The sequence below is a fragment of the Manis pentadactyla genome, chromosome 9 (genome assembly GCF_030020395.1).
Source record: "Manis pentadactyla isolate mManPen7 chromosome 9, mManPen7.hap1, whole genome shotgun sequence".
Taxonomy (NCBI): domain Eukaryota; kingdom Metazoa; phylum Chordata; class Mammalia; order Pholidota; family Manidae; genus Manis; species Manis pentadactyla.
In genome coordinates, this window is record NC_080027.1 from 100,146,144 (window position 1) to 100,167,831 (window position 21,688).

The 21,688-nt window shown below is 39.6% G+C and overlaps 1 protein-coding gene across 11 annotated transcripts in view; it reads left to right on the forward strand.

Annotated features, from left to right (window-relative positions):
- RGS7 (regulator of G protein signaling 7) overlaps positions 1-21,688 on the forward strand; it is a 412,379-nt gene that overhangs the window by 333,989 nt on the left and 56,702 nt on the right. For all 11 annotated transcript variants that reach the window (XM_057507876.1, XM_057507877.1, XM_057507871.1 and 8 more), the window contains 3 exons: positions 8,049-8,113; positions 8,967-9,043; positions 9,146-9,227. In XM_057507876.1, the coding sequence (XP_057363859.1) occupies positions 8,049-8,113; positions 8,967-9,043; positions 9,146-9,227 (224 nt within the window). The remainder of the gene's footprint in view (positions 1-8,048; positions 8,114-8,966; positions 9,044-9,145; positions 9,228-21,688) is intronic.

Genomic DNA, 21,688 nt, shown 5'->3' on the forward strand with positions numbered 1-21,688 from the left:
GGGACAAGATTCTATCTAGGACTTCCTTAGCTAGAGAGAAGAGCTTAATGCCTGGCTTCAAAACCTCAAAGGACAGGCTGACTCTCTTGTTAGGGACTATTGCAGCAGATACCTTGAAGTTGAAGCCAGTGCTCATTGACCATTCTGAAGACCCTAGGGCCTGTTAGAATCACAATAAATCTACTCAGCCTGTGCTCCAGAGATGAAACAACAAAGCCTGGTGACTGTGAAACATGGTTTACTGAATATTTTAAGCCCACTGTTGACACCTATTGCTCAGAAAGAAAGATTCCTTTCTGAATGTTACTACTCATTGACAAGGCACCTGGTCATCCAAGAGCTCTGATGGAGATGGACAATGAGATGAAAGTTGTTTTCCTTCCTGCTAATACAGCATCCATTGTGCATTCCATGATCAAAGAATTGTTCTGACTTTCAAGTATTATTATTGAAGAAATACATTTCATAAAGGTATGGCTACCATAGACAGTGATTCATCTGATGGATCTGAACAAACTATATTGAAAACCTTGTGGAAAGGATTCCCCATTCTAGATGCCATTAAGACCATTCATGATTCATGGGAGGAGGTCAAAATATCAACACTAACAGGAGTTTGGAAGAAGTTGATTCCAGTCTTCATGGATGACTTTGAGGGGCTCAAGACTTCAGTGGAGGTAGTAAGTGGAGCTGTGGAAATAGCAAGAGAACTAGAATTAGAGGTGGAGACAGAAGATGTGACTGAATTGCTGTGATCTCATGATGAAACTAGAATGGATGAGAAGTTGCTTCTTATGGATGATTAAAGAGACTGATTTCTTGAGATAGAATCTGCTCCTCATGAAGATGCTGTGAAGACTGTGGAAATGATAACAGAGGATATGAAATATTACATGAACCTTGGTTAATAAAGCAGTGGCAGCATCTGAGAAGACTGACTCCAGTTTTGAAAGAAGTTCTACTGTGGGTAAAATGCTACCATATGGCATCGCATGCCACAAAGAAATCATTCATGAAAAGAAGAGTCAATCTATATGGCAAACTTTATTGTCTTATTTTAAGAAATTGTCACAGCCACCCCAACCTTCAACAACCACCACTGTGAGTTAGTCAGCAGCCATCAAGCCATTGAAGGGTCAGCCATGGAGGCAAGACTCTCCACTAGCAAAAGATTGCAATTTCCTGAAAGCTCAAATGATGGTTAGCAGTTCTTTTTTTCTTAATTGAAGTATTGATATACAATCTTATATTGGTTTCAAATATACAACACAGTGGTACAACAGTTTCCCACATAATTAAATCCTCACCCCCTCTACTGAGGTTACTATCTGTCAACATAGGAAGATGTTACAGAATCATTGGCTATATGCTCTATGCTGTACTACCATCTCCGTGACCAACTTATATTATGATTGTATGGAAGGAGAGAAGGCTAGCATTTCTTAGCAATACAATATTTTTAAATTAAGGTATATACATTGATTTTTTTAGACATAATGCTATTGCACATTTAATAGACTACAATATAGTATAAAACATAACTTTTATATGCACTGGGAAAATAAAATATTCATTGGACTCACTTTATGGTGATATTCATTTTGTTGCAGTGAACTGGAAACATCTGCAGTATCGCCCAAGTCTGCCTATAATTTGTAAAGCATTAAAACAGTGTCTGGTACTTAGCAAGAGTTAGATAAGTGTTAACTGTATATTATTATCATTTTTGTTATCCCTATTATTATCTTTGAGCTATTATTAGCATTAGAATTATCTTCTCCTAAAAAGAAGAGAAAAGACCTCACAGGTCATTGCAGTTCTGTCAGTCAGGAAACAGATGATTTCATTTACTAAGGCTGCTGTGAAGAACTGAGGAGAGAAGTTCCAAGGGGGTGGGGGATCCAAGACTCTGCAAACCAGTTTTTGTTTGACAAATAGGAGTTAGGAAATAAGAGATAGAAACTTTGAGAGGGAATTGCACATAGGCTGGCCAAGCCACTGTTAAAATAAGCTTTTTCTACCCTATTGACTGCTTTTCTCAGCCACCATCAATCTCCAGTGTACATTGGGAGGGGTTACCACAAAACACTGTCAGAGCTATTTTCTGATTCTCCATCATCTAGGATGTTCTGTGTTCGAGTTTCAGATTCACCACATGAGTCATATCAGATTGCTCTCTCTTCAGATAAATAATAGAAATGAGGTGGGTTATTTTGCAACAAAAATAAATGTATTTAGCTATCATTAAGATAACAACTATGCATAAGTGTTATTATTGTTATTGTTATTATCAAAAATTGTGTTATCCACTCTCGCTTTCTTATAATCATTTGCCTCATGTAATCTTGAGTGATCTTTTAATGTGAGTTACTTCATTTCACTCCTCTCCCTTACAACCCTGGTGGTTCCCATGTGCTAGATGCCACACTGTAGCCATGGCCAGATTTCCCGTCTTCAGGGACCAGCCTGGCACTCTGACATTACCTCCTGCTCCTCTCCAGGACTCAGCTGCCTGCTGGCCCCCATCCTGGCATTTCCTTTAATACACCCTGCTGATTCCCTGCTCAGGGAAGTCCTCCTGCTGTATGTACTCGCTGGGTGCTCTTTGCCCCCAGAGCTTTCTAAAGCCGGCTCCTTCTCCCACTTTAGGCCCCAACTCAAAAGTTACCTCTTCAGAGAGGTCTTTGTGGAGTCTACAATCTAAAGCAACTCAGACCCTCGCATACCTTCTTGTCTTCTTCCCACCTCCCATTCTGCCCAGTATCATGGCCCAGTGATTAACCACATGGGTTCCAGTGTCTAACACTTGACTTTGACTCATGGCTCAACCAAGAATTACTTCATCTCATCCTACCTATATGTTGCCTCATCTGCAAAATGAGGAGTTAATAGCACCTGCTTGTCAATTGTGGCCAAAGTATTGTGTGGTCCCTTGAGTAGTTCCTGGCAAATGAAGAACATTCTGTAAATACGAGCATTGTTACTACATTATTCATAGTACCATCCATTGTCTGTCACACTTTAGACCAGGGCAGGGAAGCTAAGAACCCTGATGATCCTCTGGGCTCATCACTGTGTCCCTGAGGCTTGGAAGAAGACTGGCACCTGGTGGATACTTCTCTGCAGGACAGAAGCAGCCAATAGCCTCACACACTCATCTCTCTCTCTTTCATTGTCTGTTTCTCACCTTAAAGGCAGAGACTCTCCAGGAACTGAAGATACTTAGGAGCCAAATGAAGTTATTCCACATAAACCTTCTCAAACCCTTAAGATTCTTAAAATCTTTGTAAAACTACCATCTTTTAGTTTTACCAGATGAGACAAAAGAGAAATCGGTTTGATGGCGCTCTCTGCAGGTAGAGGACAGCACTACGGCAGCCCCTGACCGCTACCCCCGACCTCCCCACTGCCCTGCGCTCTGCGGATGGAAGTCGCTACCCGCTCCAAGCCACCTTCACTTGAACTTCTCTAGAAGGTGACCCCACTCGATAGGACCCTTGTCCATTTTGTTCCAAGCTGCGCCCTCATCACCTAGATCAGAACATGGCATGTAGTAGGCATTTAGTAAATGTTTATTGAATGAATAAATAAAGGAATTGGAAATGAACTGTTTTCTTTTTTTTGTCCTCCAATAGCCCAGAAATCTGAAAGTTATTAACAGAAAATATTGATCACTTAGTTGTATATGGGTTTTCAGTACTGAAGTGATAAATATTTAGAATAAAAAAGAATGAGAAAGTAGAAAGACTGAAGAACAAAATTAAAAATAAAAACATATAATTGAATGGTACCAAATTGCTTGTTAGGAAAAAAACTGGTCATGTGTTCAAAACTGAAATCTATTTTAGGAAAAAATTTGGAGAAGATTTCAAACTCATTGGGCAGTGCACTCCAGACACAACAAGATATATGTACTTAATCTTTATTATTAAAAATTCTTGGCGGTGTTAGTTCATGGCAGTTCTACACAAAGCAGACACCTAGCAAATGAGACACTAAAAAACTCACAAGGGGCCTCTCTTAGTGTCTCTTTTAAAAAATATTAACTTTATATAAAAATCCATACCCAACAAGGCTTTTAAAAGGATATTTCGCTTGTACAAGTACTCTCTGTAATTTTCTTTTAAGTAGAGCCTTCTCCTGTGAATTTAAAGGACAGTATATCTAACACTTCCATGGATTACCTTCCCTTGGGAGTTAGTACAGTGCTCCCCAGTACATCCTCTCCTGTATCCCTAACCTCAGTCAGGTCAGGGATACAGGAACAGGTGCAGCAGGTATTTTTATTCCATTACACAGGTGACCAATTGGAGTCTCAGGGAGGTTAAGTGACTTGTCCAAAATCAATGAGGGCAGCCAGAGCCTCAGATCTCAAAACTTATGAACCATTGCTCTTTCTACTACACTCATGGTCTCTCCTTGATCTCTGTGAATTTGTCTTTCCACATTGACGGTCAGAAGACCGGACAGTAGGCATAGTAAGAATCTAATGTCTTGAGTGATTTAGCCAGTAAGTTAGGAGGTCAACCTCATCCTTCTGGTTATACTATTATTTTATACCATTCTGCCTATGTGTCACTCCTTTTGTCTAGGAAGCCAAGAGAAGGGAATAGGGAGGAAACAAATTCAGACATCCAGAAGTATCATTCATGACTCTTAATCCGGATTCAGTGGACAGATTAGTCAGTCATCCATTTAGAGCTGCATAGCCATTTAGAATTATTGATTAGGTTTCACATTGCCACTGGATGGTTTATTAAGGTACTCTTGGAAAAGGTACTGGTTCTCAGAACTGATTGCTTTGCCTGATAAATGTAAGAGAAGGAGAGATCAAAAACCCTTGACCCAGTTATGAAACATCTGCTTGAAAGTTAATATTTTAATTAAAGCAGAGGTTCAGAAATGTCATGACAAAAGTTATATTATGGTATTTATTATGCCACATTTGAAAATTAGATACAGTACTAGTTAAAAAATATACTAAATGCTATAAGCAAAAGAGGTAATAATGCTACATATGAGAGAATGAAAAGCTAGGAGTTGCTGTAGATACCTAGCAGAGCCTCTAAATGTTTTTTGTAGGTGTACTTTTTATTATACAAAATATCCATTTTAATCATTGTTCTCCAATAGAAGGAGTAAGACACAAACACATACAGTCCATTCTTGTTATTTGTGGTAGTTATTTCTATAAAGTTGCCACTAACATTAAATTAGTGAATATGACCCGTTTCTCCTAGGGGAAATACAGGGTTAGGTTCCTGCAAGCCATTGGTTAGAACATTTTTGCCAACTGACCGATATAGTCCCTTGTTTTATGTGTGTTTCTGTTGAATCCTTAAAATAAAGTAGGCTCCATGGTAGAATCTTTAGATGATAATTCCTCTTCCTTAAGGAGGAGGCAGTAGTCCACAGCTCTAATTCTGTTCATACCTGTAGCTCTTGTCTCTTATTCCAGAGATGTCCTAAAGGAATTCTTTCTCCTTAAGACTGGACTTTCAAGGCAAATATTTGAAGATTTTTCACAGCCCAGGTGTTCAGTTACCATAATAGTCCTCTCCTATCTTGATGCATTTTCCCATATTTGATCCCATCCCAGAGTGAATTCCTACTACTACTTTATAGTAACACAGTCTTAATGAACATATCAGAAAACTTTTTATAAGATATTCCCTAGTTATTTTATGTAAGATTTAAAATTTTTCTTGAAATTAATTAATATTTCAGTTGCTGTTGAGTTGTAAGTTTAAAAAAATAAAATTCCCTAAATTATTGTTACTCCTTACCTAGTCTTACAAATGCATTCTTAATGGCTGAATCATTAAATAAATATTAGATTTTATAGTACTGTATTAACATGAATTTAAAATAGCTTCAAGGAATTATATTGGAAATTCTGTTTTTAAAGAAGATAATTATTTCTTTTCTTTAGAGGGAAATTAAGGATAATTTCAGTTTATGTTTTTAAAAAAATCCAGAAATCATGAGATCTTAAATATATATCCATACTGCATAGATAAAATTACAAAATATATTTGCACCTTGGAGTAGATGTAAGAAGCAAGAACTGACTTACATGCCATACTTCCCAGAAATTGTCTAAAATTGCCCCCCCATAACCCTGCACAGAAAACCCTGCACAAAACTAGATTAGAATTAATCATTAGTACAGTGTGGAAATTACAGGATGGTGCCACACACCACTCACTCGGAAGATGTACTTTTACTGGAATCAATAGAATTTAGCCAAATGAAAGAAAGGTGATGATATCTGGCTTATAATTTCTTTTCTCAAGAAATTAGGGCAGTTTTCCAGAATTAGATGACATTTTAACCAACCCCATCTATGAGTCCTAAGATCAGTCCAAGAGGGCTGGAAATATGATTAAGTCTTGGGAAGACAGAGAAAGGCTTGCCACATTTTGGATCAGGGTTTCTTAGGTTCAAACACAGCACCTGAAGAGACTTCCCTGTACGTTGCCCAGTGTTTTGTCTCTGACTTAGATTTCATAAAGCAGCTCAGGTTCCCTCAGACATTGGAGATGCAGCTTAAGAGTAGTGGGGAGAAAAACAATGTAGTCATCCTGAAGGATACTGGCCAAGTTTCTGCTGCTGGTCAAGGCAGAGGACCCGTGGTTATCAGCATCTCTCCAGTGAAGAAGCCTCACTCCATGAGCAAGCAAGGGCAAAGGAAACCAGAAGTAAGATGCGGAGCCACAGTGGGGAACAGCCCTTCTTTTTGGAAGATTTAGGCTGTGATAGAATCGTTTCAGCAAATTTAGATTTTTTTTTAATGTGTAAAGACAAAGTTTTCTCACTTGACTTTTCCAAGACAACAGCTTTCTCTGCAGGCCTGGATCTAAATAATTGTGATAAAAATAGTTTCTAAATGGAATGTGAATACTATAATTAATTTTAGAAACAGTATAGCAAAGCATACCATAATTTCTAGTTGGGCTTTTTCTAATTTTGAAAATTAGTCATTTTGAAAATCACCAAGTTTGAAATCACTACTAATAAGAGTGTTGAAATAAAATAACTATATGGTGAATTATTGAAACAGATGTTCACATATCGTGTCCCTGGGTTCTTGGTGTTTGTAGAGCAGTCACCTTGCTCTATGGCTGGCTCTCTCCTTTGCCTTGACCTTCACAAGGGAAACTGGAGAGAGAGGATAGTTTATGAACTGCTCTCTGAATAAAGAGCACCAGTGTTTGCAATGGTCTTAGACTTCCTGTGTAAGGCATTTCCACAGTGATATCAGCTGAATTTCATCATCAGAAACTAAGGGTGGTGCAGCTTAGGGTAAAGGCAGCATTGACACGGCAACCCACAGAGCTAACCTTACGAAAAATAATGTTGGACACTCTCCATCCAGTGGATTTACTCAGCATCTAGAATGTAGTTTGTCTTGAATTCCATGAGACTCAAACGTCATGTATTATGGAAAACTACAAAAAAATTCATCCTCAGGAAAATAGAAGTAAAAGGTAGTCACGCCATAGTTAGGAATATATTATACTCTCCTCCCTCTTAGTGACGAAATGATTGACGCTTGGGAAAGAAGAGATGGCAAGAAGCCTTCCATCTCCATTAATAGTTTCTTTCAATTGACAGAAGAAGATGGAAATAATTGAATGTGCCAACAATGATTGCCACTTCACAAAATTTGCAAAATGGTGTTATTACTTATCTAGATTTTTAAGTTCATTTGATATCTTATTTAAAAGGCTTTATTTTTTTTTCCTTTATTTTTGGAGGACACTAAAATTGTAATGACTATTTAATAAAAAATAAAAAATGGTTACCAAGTTCCTAAATGTGTCTGTTTTCTTTTAACCCCATAAATACCATTATGTTTGAATTTCTGTAATAACAATACATGTTATTTGTTTTTGTCAAGAAGAAGATAAAAATAGAATATCACAACTGGGAAAAAAGGGAGAAAGACCAATATGTCTTGATTTATCCTGCTATATTCTATTTTTAGTGAGTGCCTCAGGGTTTATAAGCAGTTGAGAAATTATTGATTTTTTTTTTCTTTCCAGCGGTTTACCTGTGTAAGAGAACAATGCAAAACAAGGCCAGGCTGGAGCTGGCAGACTACGAAGCTGTAAGTACAAAGGACTCGCTGGCAAAGCGAGTCATGACATAAGCAGAAATAAGGCCTGTGGTCATTTCTGGGGACTGTGTTAACTTCCTACACGTACAGAGGTTAAGGATCAGATTTCCAGGGATCAGGCAGTTTACTGAGTGAAATGCCCAACTTGCTTCCTGCCTCTCCTCATTCACCTTGAGCACAGTGAACCTTTAACACACAAACTCAGAATAAAAGGGGGAAGCATATTTTATTTGCTAAATGGACTTAAAGGTAAAAGCTTGAGATATATACTATCTATAGTGAAGACATCCCAATTTAGAGACTGAAAGAGCATTTACCCTGGAAAAATCATTTGTGCAAAATCCTCAGGTTGATCTCCCAGCAGGTAAAATTAACCTGGAGTAATTTGTTCGGGGAGTCATTATGCTGTGATTTGCTGAGTTTGAAGCGCCAACCAGAAATGGTGGGGGGCTGCCACGGGTTTGCATTATGGCCAAGAACTGGATAGACAGACTCAGTGGAATGACTACTTCCTGCCTCTCAGGGCTGGAGGGAACAGAAAACCCCATGGATTAGACCTGAGCACTCTTTTAATACTAGATAATTTTAGAATTGTGGGCTTTTAGTTGTGTTCTCTAGAGTCAATTATTCCTAAAAATCAGTATGGGTGATAGATTTTCCTGTTTCCTCTGATGGTGAATGGGGATTAGCTGCCTTCAGTGAGTCTGACTTACCAGAACCAGAGGGCACTTCCAATTTTAGGAATTCTGTCCTTGTTTGCTTGATAAATACACGTGGTGGACAAGCTAGATGGCAGTCGCGAGGTCGAGCGCCAGAATGCCTTCAGCTGTGCTGTGTTTTCCAGGAGAGCCTGGCCAGGCTGCAGAGAGCCTTTGCCCGGAAGTGGGAGTTCATTTTCATGCAAGCAGAAGCACAAGCTAAGTGAGTCCTTGTGAGTCTTGGGGAAGTGTGCTCAAGATGCCCCCTGCGGTCCAGAGAGGCCCTGCAGTTAACACTCATTGTTGATTGTTGCGATGTTGACAGAGTGGACAAGAAGAGGGACAAGATCGAAAGGAAGATCCTTGACAGCCAAGAGAGGGCGTTCTGGGACGTTCACAGGCCTGTGGTGAGCACGCGCCCCCGCTGCTGTCTGCAGCTCCCGGCTCAGCCTTTGCAAAGTGTGGGGCCAGGTGGTGACCCCATCCCTCGTCCCAAAGCCTTGGTGAATTCCTTAAGAAAAGATTGCCACTTTTGTGTAAGATGAGCAGAGTTCCATCACATAATATTTAATTTATAAACCTACACATTTTTCCACCATGGCATCACTTGCTTACTAATGCTCGGCATTTGAGGGGTTGATACTTTTATACCCTTGTAAGAAATAGGATCACAGCAAAACAGCTTTGCATGGCTCACTATTTACATTTTTCTGGATTGATGATAAAAGTATAAGTCAAAATGTAGTTCCTCTCTAATTTTTCCTTTTTAAAGCCTATTATTAACCTGCTTTTCATGTCAACTTTTGTGGACTCACATTGTAGATAGCTCAAATTCAAATCAGCTTACACTTTTAGCGATGTAACTGATCGTGACATCTACATACATAACATTACTGGTTTTCTTACATAAAAATGTTAAACCATGTGACTCAGAGTAACAAACACGGAATGTCCTTGATTAATACCAGAAAACTTTGTGTAAGGAATCAACAATGGTTATGAGCATTCATAAGAAAGCATGTCTAATCTCATATATTTCTTTCCGTTTTGATGCTGTCTTTGTCTTTTGTATGTTTCCTTAAATATAGATGAGGCATTGGGGAATTATATTTACATATGTATTATTAGATTAAATCATAGGTTCACAGCATAAGACAAATGAAGATTGATGAGAATGCCCTAAAATTTTCTTCTCAACTCATTCAGGATCAGACTGAAACAGGTCTGTCTTCCAAAGGCTTATTTATATATATTTCAACTTGGTATAGCAATGCCATTGTTAAATTCCATATTGAATTTTCCTCTCTCTTTGAATTTATGAAAGATAAGAATTGAGACTTAACTGACTTTGTTGCTCAAAATTCAACTTGAGCTTTATTGCTCTTGGTGAGACAGGATTATGAGGTCACACGCATAGGTATTGCAAGGATACGAGTTGGATTTTGCATGCTTGTTTATTTGTTTTAAGCAGACAGTACCTTATGTTCCCATGTTTGCCCACTTTCTTCCCCTGGACATCTGGTGGCCCAGCTCTAGCGTCCATGGCCTGCATCCTCTGGCAGCCCAGGACCCGCCACATTGGCTTCGTGGCACTGCCCACATCCACTCCTGGCAAACATTCCTGCTCTGAGAGTGGACAAACTGATCCCATCTCAACTTGTTGCCCTGCTCCACCCACTGAGAGTTGCTCATTGGTCCCTCCCTCTGTGTGCCCTGTTGGAGGCAGAATCTGTTAACAGTCATTTTTGCACCATCCAGGGGGAGTCAGGCTCCTGTCCTCTGGGTCCCTGCAGCAAGGAGCATGTATGAGTGCTCTCTGGGGGGTCCCCCTGCTGCACCCCTCTTTAGGCTTCCTGCTTGAAGATCATCCCAAGGAGCACCTGGGGGCAGAACCACCCTGAAGCCAAATGCTCCCTTTCCCTTATTCAACTTGCAGATGCTTATCAGGAGATTTCTAGAAGGTGAAATGAGCATGCTGTACAAGACTTGATCTTTGGTTATTTTCTAGAGGAAACTATGGATGGCCATGGTATGTATGTGACTTTTCATGTGCACACAGCTGGTAGTGGCCGAGCCAGGCCTGAGACCAGTGTATCTCCTACGCCACAGTCTGATACACAGCAAGGGAGCCAAGGGGATGGGGGAGTGTGGCTCTGGTCGAGAAAGGAGCTGCAGTAGGAGTGAGATCCCCACTGTGTGCATCCATCCTGCGAAGTGAAGGGCTCTAGGGAGCAGTGCTCCCCTGTGATGTAGCTGTGTTTATGGGTGTCGTGTTATAGGTATGTTTTACTTGGATATTTTACTCATGGCTTTTGAATATCTTGTTTCATTCATTTGCTGTTTCCAACAGCCCAGAATTCAGGGCATCTTTCAGACTCTGTAGGCCACACATCCTTGGCCTCGGGGAACTCAACTACTATGTGGAGGACACCCTTGTCAGGCATGGTTATACAATATACACTCTAAAGGGCCAGTTCCAATAGTGCTGCCCCTGTAAGTACTATCTCCTATATTAGGCACAATAGTCTTGTGTAACCTATATATTATTCCAAAAGCCATCTAAATTTGTATAAAGATAGAAATATATAGTTTGTTTACATTGTTAGTTCATAAAGAGATCATAAAGAATGCCCTCATTTTTACTGCGGTTTTGAAAATGATTAATTTTAAAAATATGAACTAACCACTCAAAGTTTTAACAGCCTAGAGATTGATATTTCAATTGCAATGAAAAGCTGTCTACTCAGAATTCACAGATTTATAGCACAGTTTAATTGAAAGGCTTTTAAGGTACATAATTATCCTTTCATGGATTGATTTAGCTTCATAAATATATAAAATATCTTTGTTCTCAAAAACCAGAAATGGAGTTATCCTAACAGTATTATTTGTTGAAATTTTTTTTTCGTTTTATTTATTTTTGCATAATCCTACTGCTAAACTTTTCAATAAAAAATACAACAGAACAGTTAAGGCTTTATAAAACCTTTTTTAATTCAGGTTTGATGATCTGCTACATTGCATTTTGTTTGGTTTGCTTTGATTTGATCTGGTTTGACTCTGGCATTTATTTAATCAAAAACAGGTTGGAAGCCATTACCCAGAAATGCAGTGGGGAAAGGGGAATCTCAAAAAGCCAGCTCAAAATCTCTAAAGTATAATTTAAAATGTTAATATACAGTACTATAACATGTTACATGAATTTATACTTAGAGATGTAGAAAACATATGTAATATAATTTTACTTTTTAAAAAACCATGACACTTAACACAGTATAATCATTCCTATTGCACTTAACATCATTATGAAATAAATTTAGTTTCTCTAAGCATGTCATGTTTATTCCAGGAAAAAAATCTGAGGTCATTAACACCAAGAAGGACTCTTCAGTTATTAAGGATTCCAGATAGAATTTGCCTAAAATTAATAATGCTGTAATGAACATGAGAGTGTAGATATCCCTTCAGGATAGTGATTTCATCTCCTTTAGGTACATACCCAGAAGTGGAATTGCTGAATCATATGGTAATTCTGTTTTTAATTTTTTAAGGAACTTTCATACTTTTCTCCACAGTGACTCTATCAGTTTACATTCCCACCAGCAGAACATGAGACTTCCCTTTTCTCCACATCCCCACCAACAGTAATCTCTTGTCGTTTTTGTTAATAGCCATTCTATCAGATGTGAGGTGATATCTCATTTGATAGCCCATCAAATCATTGATTTTGATTTGCTTTTGGAATCTTAATAGGGAGTCTTTCCAGAGTGAAGTCTTCCAATATTAATTCTTCCCATCCATGAGCATGGGATAGCTTTCCATTTATTTGTATCTTCTACAGTTTCTTTCATCAGTGTCTCATAGTTTTCAGTGTGCAGATCTTTCACCTCTTTGGTTAAATTTATTCCTAAGGCTTTTATTGTGTTTGAGGCTATTGTCTTTATTTCTTTTTCAGATAATTATTAGTGTATAGAAATGCTACTGGTTTTCATATGTTGATTTTATCCTTACAACTTTACTGAATTAATTGATCTAAAAGTATTTTGGTGAAGACTTTAAGATTTATATATATATATATATATATATATATATATAAATGATCTACAAACAAATAATTTTTCTTCTTCCTCTCTGTTTGGATGCCATTTACTTCTTTTTCTTGACTGATTGCACTGGCTAGGACTTCCAGTTGTATATTCATGTTTTTAATGGTTTCATTGGCACTTACTTCAGAATACTTGTTTTAATATTTGTCAGACCATGGTCTTTTGAAGTGAAGGGAGTGTGTCTTGAACTTATGTCTACACAAAAACTTGCGTGTGGAAACTTATAGAAGCTGTATTCATAATTGTCAAAACTTGGCAGCAACCAAGATGTTCTTCAGTAGGAAACTGTGGTACATTCATACATTGGAATATTTTTCAGCAATAAAAAGAAATGAGCTGTCAAGCCACAAAAAGACATTGGAGGACACTTAAATGCATAGTGCTAAGCAAAAGAAGCCAATTCCAGCTCTATGAAAAGGCTATTCCAACTCAGTGATATTATGGAAGAAGTAAAAATATAGAGACAGGAAAAATATCGGTAGATATTTAAGATCTGAGGGAGAAGTAAGGAAGGATGAAGAGGTGGAGAACACAAAATTCGGGTGGTAGTGAAACAGCTCTGTAGGATACCGTAATGGTGGATGCATATCATTATTCATTTGCCAAAACTAATTTGCAACGCGGAGAGTGAAACCTAATGTTAGCTATGGACTTTAGTTAAGTATCAGCGCATCAATTGTAGCAAATATATTACACTAATATAAGGTGTTAATGACAGGGGAAATAGAGTGGGGGATGAGAGAGCATATGGGAATTCTCTGTACTTTCTGCTTCATTTTTCTGTAAGCCTAAAACTACTCAAAAAATAAAGTCTGTTTTTTTTTTAAGTCTTAGATAAGACAAAATTTTTAAGTGAAACAGAGAGCATGTCACATGAGTAGTAAGCCCAATAAAATTTTTTATCATAAGGACACACCAGGGTCATATGATGACATTAGCAAGTAAAAATGAATTTTACCTACATAATGTCAAGTCCATCCTTGCAAAAAATCTTCTGGTTCTTTCATTGTGTGTCTTTGTTCACTGTAGTATAGTCATAGCTTTGAAATAGAATATAATGAAGCCTATTTGCTAATTTTCTGTTTTATTCAGTGTGCTTAGTTTTATTCACCTTATATGGTGGATGCATTTTTGACAGTAACAATCAGAGTAGGAAAAAAGCAGAGTCCCACAAAAATGGCTTGCAGTCCCAAAAAATGGCTTGCAGACCTTTTTGTATCTCTCTGAAGGACCAACCTAATACGCTGTAGGAGAGAGATTTTTCTCTCCACGGATATTGGGTTGGGAAATCCTGCCAGTGGTTTCTCCTGAATGGGAATAAATACATCTTAAAAAGTTCTTCAGGGAATGAGTAAAACAGTCTGCATTGGGCTCAGTATTACCCATGGTTTCAGGCATCAACTGGGGGTCTTAGAACAAATGCCCTACAGACAAGGGGCATCAGCTCGGTTGCCTGGACCTCCCTCCATGCCTGAGACTGAGTGCTTCTTACTAGGAGAAGGAGTCATTGGAGAATTATTGATTTGTCAGACTGACATTTGAGAGCATCATATTCCAACCAACTTAATAAAAAGAGATGGTACACAATGCTTTTTATCAGTTTAAATGTTAAGTTTAGTATATAACAGATTATGTATATAGTAAGTTCACTAGACATAGAAGAGGAAGAGAGAGGAAAAAGAATTTGATCCTAGTTGTTATATTAACAACACTGACAGTTTCTCTTCAATTGCACATTTCTTCCCTGACCAAAATTCTATTATTTTGCATGTGAAATTAATGTCTGATTCCTTTGGAGCCAATGATGTGGTATTTAGTAAGACCAGGGTGTGGTTTTCACACACGTGAAAGCAGTCACCTGCATTGTCTCTATCCCACTCAGCCTCCAAGACAGAGATGTGACATTCCTCTGAAGTGACTCCAGGGAGGAGGAAAAATACATTTCCGCAGAGCACATGACTGGATTTTTTTAGTAGGTTCCATAACCAGCATAGATTTTCACATATCTTCCATTTCTAAAATGGATAAAATGTTTTGAGATTCGGTGTACATTTTCTGTCTGTTGTTATTGTGAAGAATGTGGTTAAATTTTCAAATAATTCCCATCATTAACTTCATTAGCTCAGATATTGGGAATGATGATAGTTTTTGTGTTTATCTGGACTGAGAAGCTGAATCTTTTTTTTTTACAGTTGAGAGAGTGTTACCACCATAAAATAACATAATTTTTGTTATAATTATTTTATGTTCATAACATGTTCGATTATCCTGAAGAATGAGTTCCCCTAAAAATGTATCTAGTTCACTGTAGTAATTTCTGATAAAACTATCCTTTACTTACCACTTTAAGAGAAGTAATTGCAACTTCAATGCCTCTCCAAGGCAGACAAAAATTTTTTTCAGGAGAAATATATCTAGTATTTTTTTTCTGAGAAAACCATGTCTAGAAACTTCTTAAAACATACAAGTAGTTACAGTATCTTATTATTCATATCATGTCCTAATTTTATCTCTTCATTTAAAAATTCTTTAAAAATGTGCTAGAAAAGACTTAGATAATTGTGTGGTTACCCTCCGCAGCTTTCATTAAGACTTGGTATTTCACCACCCCTCAAGCGTGATTACAGATAATGCTGTTTGTAATCCAGGTGACCTAAAATTGGTCTTGTTCTTCATCGAATCCCAAGCCCCCAGTGGTCCCTGAGACTGAATGGTTGTTAGGGCCTCAGGGAGAGGCTGCACTGAAGATTTCCATTCTGTCTTGGCTGGTTCTTTGTTTCCTTTGGCTGTGAGGGAGCAGAGGGAGGTTCTGCATTCTTGGGTCCCCACAGAGCAGAGGCAGCACTGGGGGAACCGTGAGCTCTGTCATCCTTGTGATGGGAAGGAGACTGGACAGTAGGTGACAAGTCAGTGCCAAGGGCACCCCCAGCTGCCCACACTTTTCTTAGCACTTTATATAAATTGGCTCCACCAGTCCTTGCCAGCACCACAGGCAGTGATGTTACCTCCTCTTCTTTCCAGCGATGGGGCTCAGACACTGGACACAGGGTGCACATGTGGCGAGTGGGGATCTTGGACTGATCCCAGGAGGCCAGGCCCAGGGCCCCTGCTCTGCACCATGACACCTGTGGGCCTCTCGATAAAGCTGGTATTGACATGGAATATGATCTCTTATACATCTTTTCATAATCCTCATATTACTGTTGGAGGGGAGGAAGAATAATGTTTCCTATACTCTTCTGAGTTCTCAGCAGACACCTCTGTAATAAAAGACAGGTTAACGAGAGAAAACAAACAAGTTTGTTAATGTGTAGACCTCATGTATGGACAGGAGGTGCCCAGGGAGACATGTGGAGCCCCAAGGCAGCTTCCATTCAGAACTAAATACTGTCTTCATGGGGCAAGGGGAGGGGCTGCAGGCCTCTGAGGGGAGAGTACATGGTTTTGGGGAAAGGTGACTAGGCCCTTAGAAGAACATAGCGGAGATGTGACAGTTTGTGACAAGGTGTATCCGGATGTGGTGACGGCGACCAGTCTCCTCTCTGGGATAAGAGTCCATCTTTGCTGCTGGGTGACACTCCTCGGAGGGGATTGATGACCACTGGGCCCCTTTTGGATGATGCGTCTTCAAGCAGGTAAGGGGAGCTCAGAGAAAGCTGTCTTTTCAGTGCCTGCAGCTCTGAATATCAGTGTGCCAAAGTGACATGTCCTGGGGTGGCATGTTCTTCTGTTGTCAGGCCACTGTGTCTGAGGAAGTCTCTCCCTGCACACTAGGTGAAACCACAGCCCGCAAGGAGAGGATTCATGACTCTGATTGAGAAAAGAATTCTCAACCAGGTCAGCCGAGTGTAGGTGAGGAAAGAATTCATTAAAGCAAGAGTGGCAGTGAATGGCAGCAGCTGTGCAGGCAGTAGAGAGCAAGGAAGAGCACAGGGAGGAAAGGGAAGCTTGTTGAACTCCTGCTTGGCATAGGGAAGATCCCTTGCCAACTCCTAAAGCCAGAGTCATCTGGCGTCCAGTGTCCACTTAAATCTGCACGGCGTGGGCACTAAGGCCCTAGCACCCCAAGATTTGGGGGAGCCATGGAGCACTGCATGGAATGAGTTTATATTCTGAGAACTTCCACTTCCCTATTGATCTGAAATAAAACAGGGAGGGAGAAAAGGATTGTGTTAAGACCAGAAAGCTGAATGAAATAGCAAAATGATAAAGACATTTACCACCAGAGGTGGAGGTAAGTGAGTTCTTGTCTTTATCACAGAGAAGAGTTCAGAGACAAGTGCAAACAGCTTATGAAACAAGAAGGTTTATTTCCTATAAGACATTATACACTCAGATGGGAGTGTGGGTGACCTCAGAGAGGAGGTACACTTAAGGGTTTGGGGTTTTGTAAGGGCTTTTGGGCAGGGGTCAGCATAAGGCATGATGCATATTGGCGATTCATAATTCCTTTGAAGTTTTGTGTTAAGAATAGGGTCACTGTGTTGACCTGGATCTTGGCATTCTTTATCCACAAAGGTTCATTTATACTTCCGAGGTCTCTCTCCTGTCCTGGTTAAAAAGTTGCTTAATTGATAAGGGACTGGAAGAAGAGGAAGAACAGCATATAGATTAAGTTAAAGAATAAGCTGGGACTTCTTTGCAGGCTAAGTAGAATTTACAATGACAATTACCCTGTCCCATTTCCCTGCCCTGTCTCACTTTCACCTTTCCCTCTGTTCTCTTGGGTTCATTTTCACCCCACTTCACAGACAAGAAACCAAAGAGAGGTTGAGGGCTGTCCTTTGGTCCCCTAGGACATGTTCTCCTCTAGGAGGATCCAGGAGCAGGCCCGGTGTTCTGACCCGGCACAGAACTCCTTCCCTTTATAGCTGCCACTCAGAGCCAGCTGGGTAAGGGAAAAGAAGGGTGTCACTTGTTTAAGGAAACAGACCTGATTCAAGGCAAAGTAGAATAAGTCTTTTTAAGAGATATGCCTATTGCACTGGGTAAAATTTTACTGGAAAAATGCAGGCTGCACAAAAACTAAGAAAACGGGGTATTGTCATTGGAGTCTAGAGAATCCCAGCACCATGAGAAAATGCACCATGAGAACAAAATGGGACAAAGGTGTCTTCCGGTGGGGACCGCACCTTTGGCACCACAAGCCTTTGATCAGTGTCTGGAAAGGCGACCCCCTCAAGCCTCGCTCACTGCTCTTCACTTCAGGTTTTCTAAGTTATTTTTCCATCTGAACTTTGGAATCAGTTGTCTGACATCTGAAAAAAAAAGTTTTTGGCATTTTAATTGGATTTAAGTTTATGTAAAAACCTGGAAGAATTAATTTCTTTATGAAGTTGAGTTGTGGGTCCCAGTTGTTCGTATACTTTCATGTCTTTCAGGAGCATCTTAAATTTTCTTCATTAGCTTTTACAATTTCTAGTTAGGTTTCTCTTTTCTTATTATTATTATAAATGGGTTTTATCTACTATTGTCACTTTAAAAACACCTATATATAATTAAGAAAGTGAACATTAACTGGTATATAGATGAGGTTTTCAAACATTAGGGTCTGGTTACTCCTTTTCAGCTCTAACAACTATTGTATATCCCAAAGAGTTGTTATAGGAGTTTTATCTATTGATATGTACCATGTTAAAAGTTAAAACTGGTAAATTTAAAAAATATTTGTTTGTTGATACATTTTTAATAACAAGAATCCAGTTATATGATATATTAATTAGTGCAGTTTTAATGAGCAGTTGGCATATTTTGGTACCAAAGCAGAATCAGTGAGTAGAGTGGCACCATTTTACTCTTTTGCAAATCACTTTACTGCTTAGCTTAATAGAAGACAGCTGGGTTCTCATGTCTGCTCTTCCTATCAATTCATTGGTAAGTCATGCATCATGTAACTGCTGGGACCCTCTGCTATATGCTCTGAGGAATGACAGTGAAAAACACTAGTAGTATTATAGTATTTCTATGAAAATAATTTTGATTTTGCAGAACCCTTGGAAGAGAACTGCTGATGTACAGTGTTCTTTTTTAAAGTAGGAATGATAAATGAATTTTTTCTAAAGTTTTTTACACTTTCTCTCCTTACATCTATTAATACTATGTGAATGCTATTAATGTTGAAAGATCCTGGAAGCCCCAGAATAAACCCCACTTGGATGTGATATGTTGTTTTCCTAATGTGATACTGGGATCTTTCATGATCCCTGAATGCTGGGAAACCCCAGAATAAACCCCACTTGGATGTGATATGTTGTTTTCCTAATGTGATACTGGATTTTGATTACTTTTATTTATTTAAGACTTTGACATGGACATTCCAAAGTGAGATTGGCTTATATTAGATTTCTTTTTGATCTCTGCAACAATCTCTACTGTAAAGAAGGGCCATGGTGTTCATTTTGGTATACTCTTCCATGATCCAGAAAAGCCCCTTGAGGAACTACATTATTTCTCTTATATATGACAAGAGGTGGGGTAGAGCAGCATTTTATGATTAGTGAAATGCCCAAATGGTGAATTACATAAGGCTTGCCAGAGAACCGTCATGCTTCTCACTTACATTCCCACTCCTCCCACCATGCCTGAGCACTATACCCTGTGGCTTCTCTCCATATACATCTTCCTGTCTCAAGTGCTGAGGGCTTGGGGGTGCCTTGCACAGCCACACAGCTTGATGTACATAAAGAGAACAGCTGCCGCTAAAGACTTAGCTTAGGAACCAGCTGGCTGCCTAGGTGTGTGATTTTATTAGATGCCTTCCATAATCATGCCTGTTTCGCAGGTGAATTGGAAATGCACTGAAATAATATATGTAAGTTGCTTGTGTGTACCTGTAAGAGAGTCATTGTTCAATAATTGGTAGGTAAAGTTTTGATGGGAGACAAAAATGCAGGAGGGAAGCGAGTGAAGAAAAGTGGCTTTGATCTGGTGTCATTACAGAAGCCTTGGGAATCAGCAGAGCTGGGGTTTAGGTTTGAAGCTTCTGTAAATGTGTTAGTATCTATTGCTGCATAACAAATCACCTCTGAATTTAGCAGCATAAAGTGACAATTATTTGTTATTTTACACAGCTTCTGAGGGCCAGGGATCTGGAAGCTGCCTTCCGGGGTGGCTCTGGCTCCAGGTCTCTCATGAGATCGCTGTCAAGCTGTTGGCCTGGGTGGCAGTCATGGGAGGGGATAGAGGATCTGCTTCACTCATGTGAGGCTGGGAGGCAGCTTCAGTTCCTAACCACATAGACGTCTGCGTAATGGTGCTCAAGACGTAGCCTCCCATGACACCCGACACCCCCGGATAGAAACATTGCTTCAGGTCAGAAACTGCCATCCTTTAGAGCCAAATCTCAGAACTGTCAGAGTCTGCTGGTCACACAGACCCACTCTGGTACAGTGTGAGGGGGCACAGGGTGTGAATGCCAGGAGGAGGAGGCCCTCGGGGGCCATTTGGAGGGTGGTCATCATCACAGTGCAATTGGGTCAATGGAAAGAACCAGGAAATTGAGTGGAAAAGGGGAAGCGAGGCCAGACCCTAACAGGCACAAATCCCTGCCAGGGCCATGGGTGGTTTGTGCAAACGCTGACACTCAGTAGGAGGTGGAGACACAGAGGCTGGATCAACCCTGCACTCCTCTCACAGTTGGACAGGTCATTTCCTGGCCAAGTCTGCAGAGAAAGAACTTGAAGGAGTAATTCCGAAACTAAAGAATGCCTCTCACTACCCATATAAACCTTTAGGCAAGTTATTTAAGTTTTTTCAACATTAATTTCCACATTTTAAAAAGAGAGCTAATCGTCCCTCTCACAATATGGAGCAAACCAGAACTCTGCAGATGGATAAGAAAGCACCTTAATACACATGATTTCTGTTACTGGGGATGCGATGAGAGATGTGAGGCAGTAGCTGCTCCTATGGGAGGATGCTGTCCTCACACACATAGTTGGCTGGCCCCTTGCTCTATCAGCCTGGCGCCAGATGCAGTGGACACTCACAGTGTATTTTGAATGCATGAGTGAGTTAACAAAAGCTGCTGTCTTGCTCCCCAGCATACATCCTGGATGGTGCTCAACGCACTGGTGTAGTTTAAGTCATACATAGGCTCTTGAGTCCACATTGTCTGTGCGCCCCAGGTACTTAGCTGTTCACACTGAGCCTCTGTGCCAATATGCATTATTCAACTGAAACATGTGTGAAATGCATGCCACTTGGATTCCTCTCTGCAAAATGTAAGAACAACAGTGCATGTGGATTACCATCAGTGACAATAAGAACATTGGTAGTACCTTCACTACTGCAGTTTCTGACTGTAAAAGCTTTTTGCATTCATTATGTCACTTATTCTTTACAGAGGCCTTGTAGGCTATGTAATTATTGTCCTCAGTTTACAAACAAAAGACACCAAGATTGAGGAGTTGAGTTTTGTTAACTAGCATGTGACTTAAACTCAAATCCTTCCTTATGACTAAAACCTGACTTTTGCTCCAGAACCTCGCACAATCTCTATTAAAAACATGCAATTTTTCCTTGTCAATTCATTATGCACATCAGGATATTATATTAGGGCTGGCTTTGTGCACATCAACTGGTTTTTGGTTTCATAGAAGTAAAATGATTCACTGAATTTTTCATTTATTAGAGGGTGCATGGTACCTTGCATATCTGCTTAGTTTCTGAGGCCCTCAAAGAGTGGAATATATCTGTTGTCACATCTCTGAGGTGTGGTTAAATATTATCAGCCATGCTAGGCTGCTGGGAAAGGTCACAAT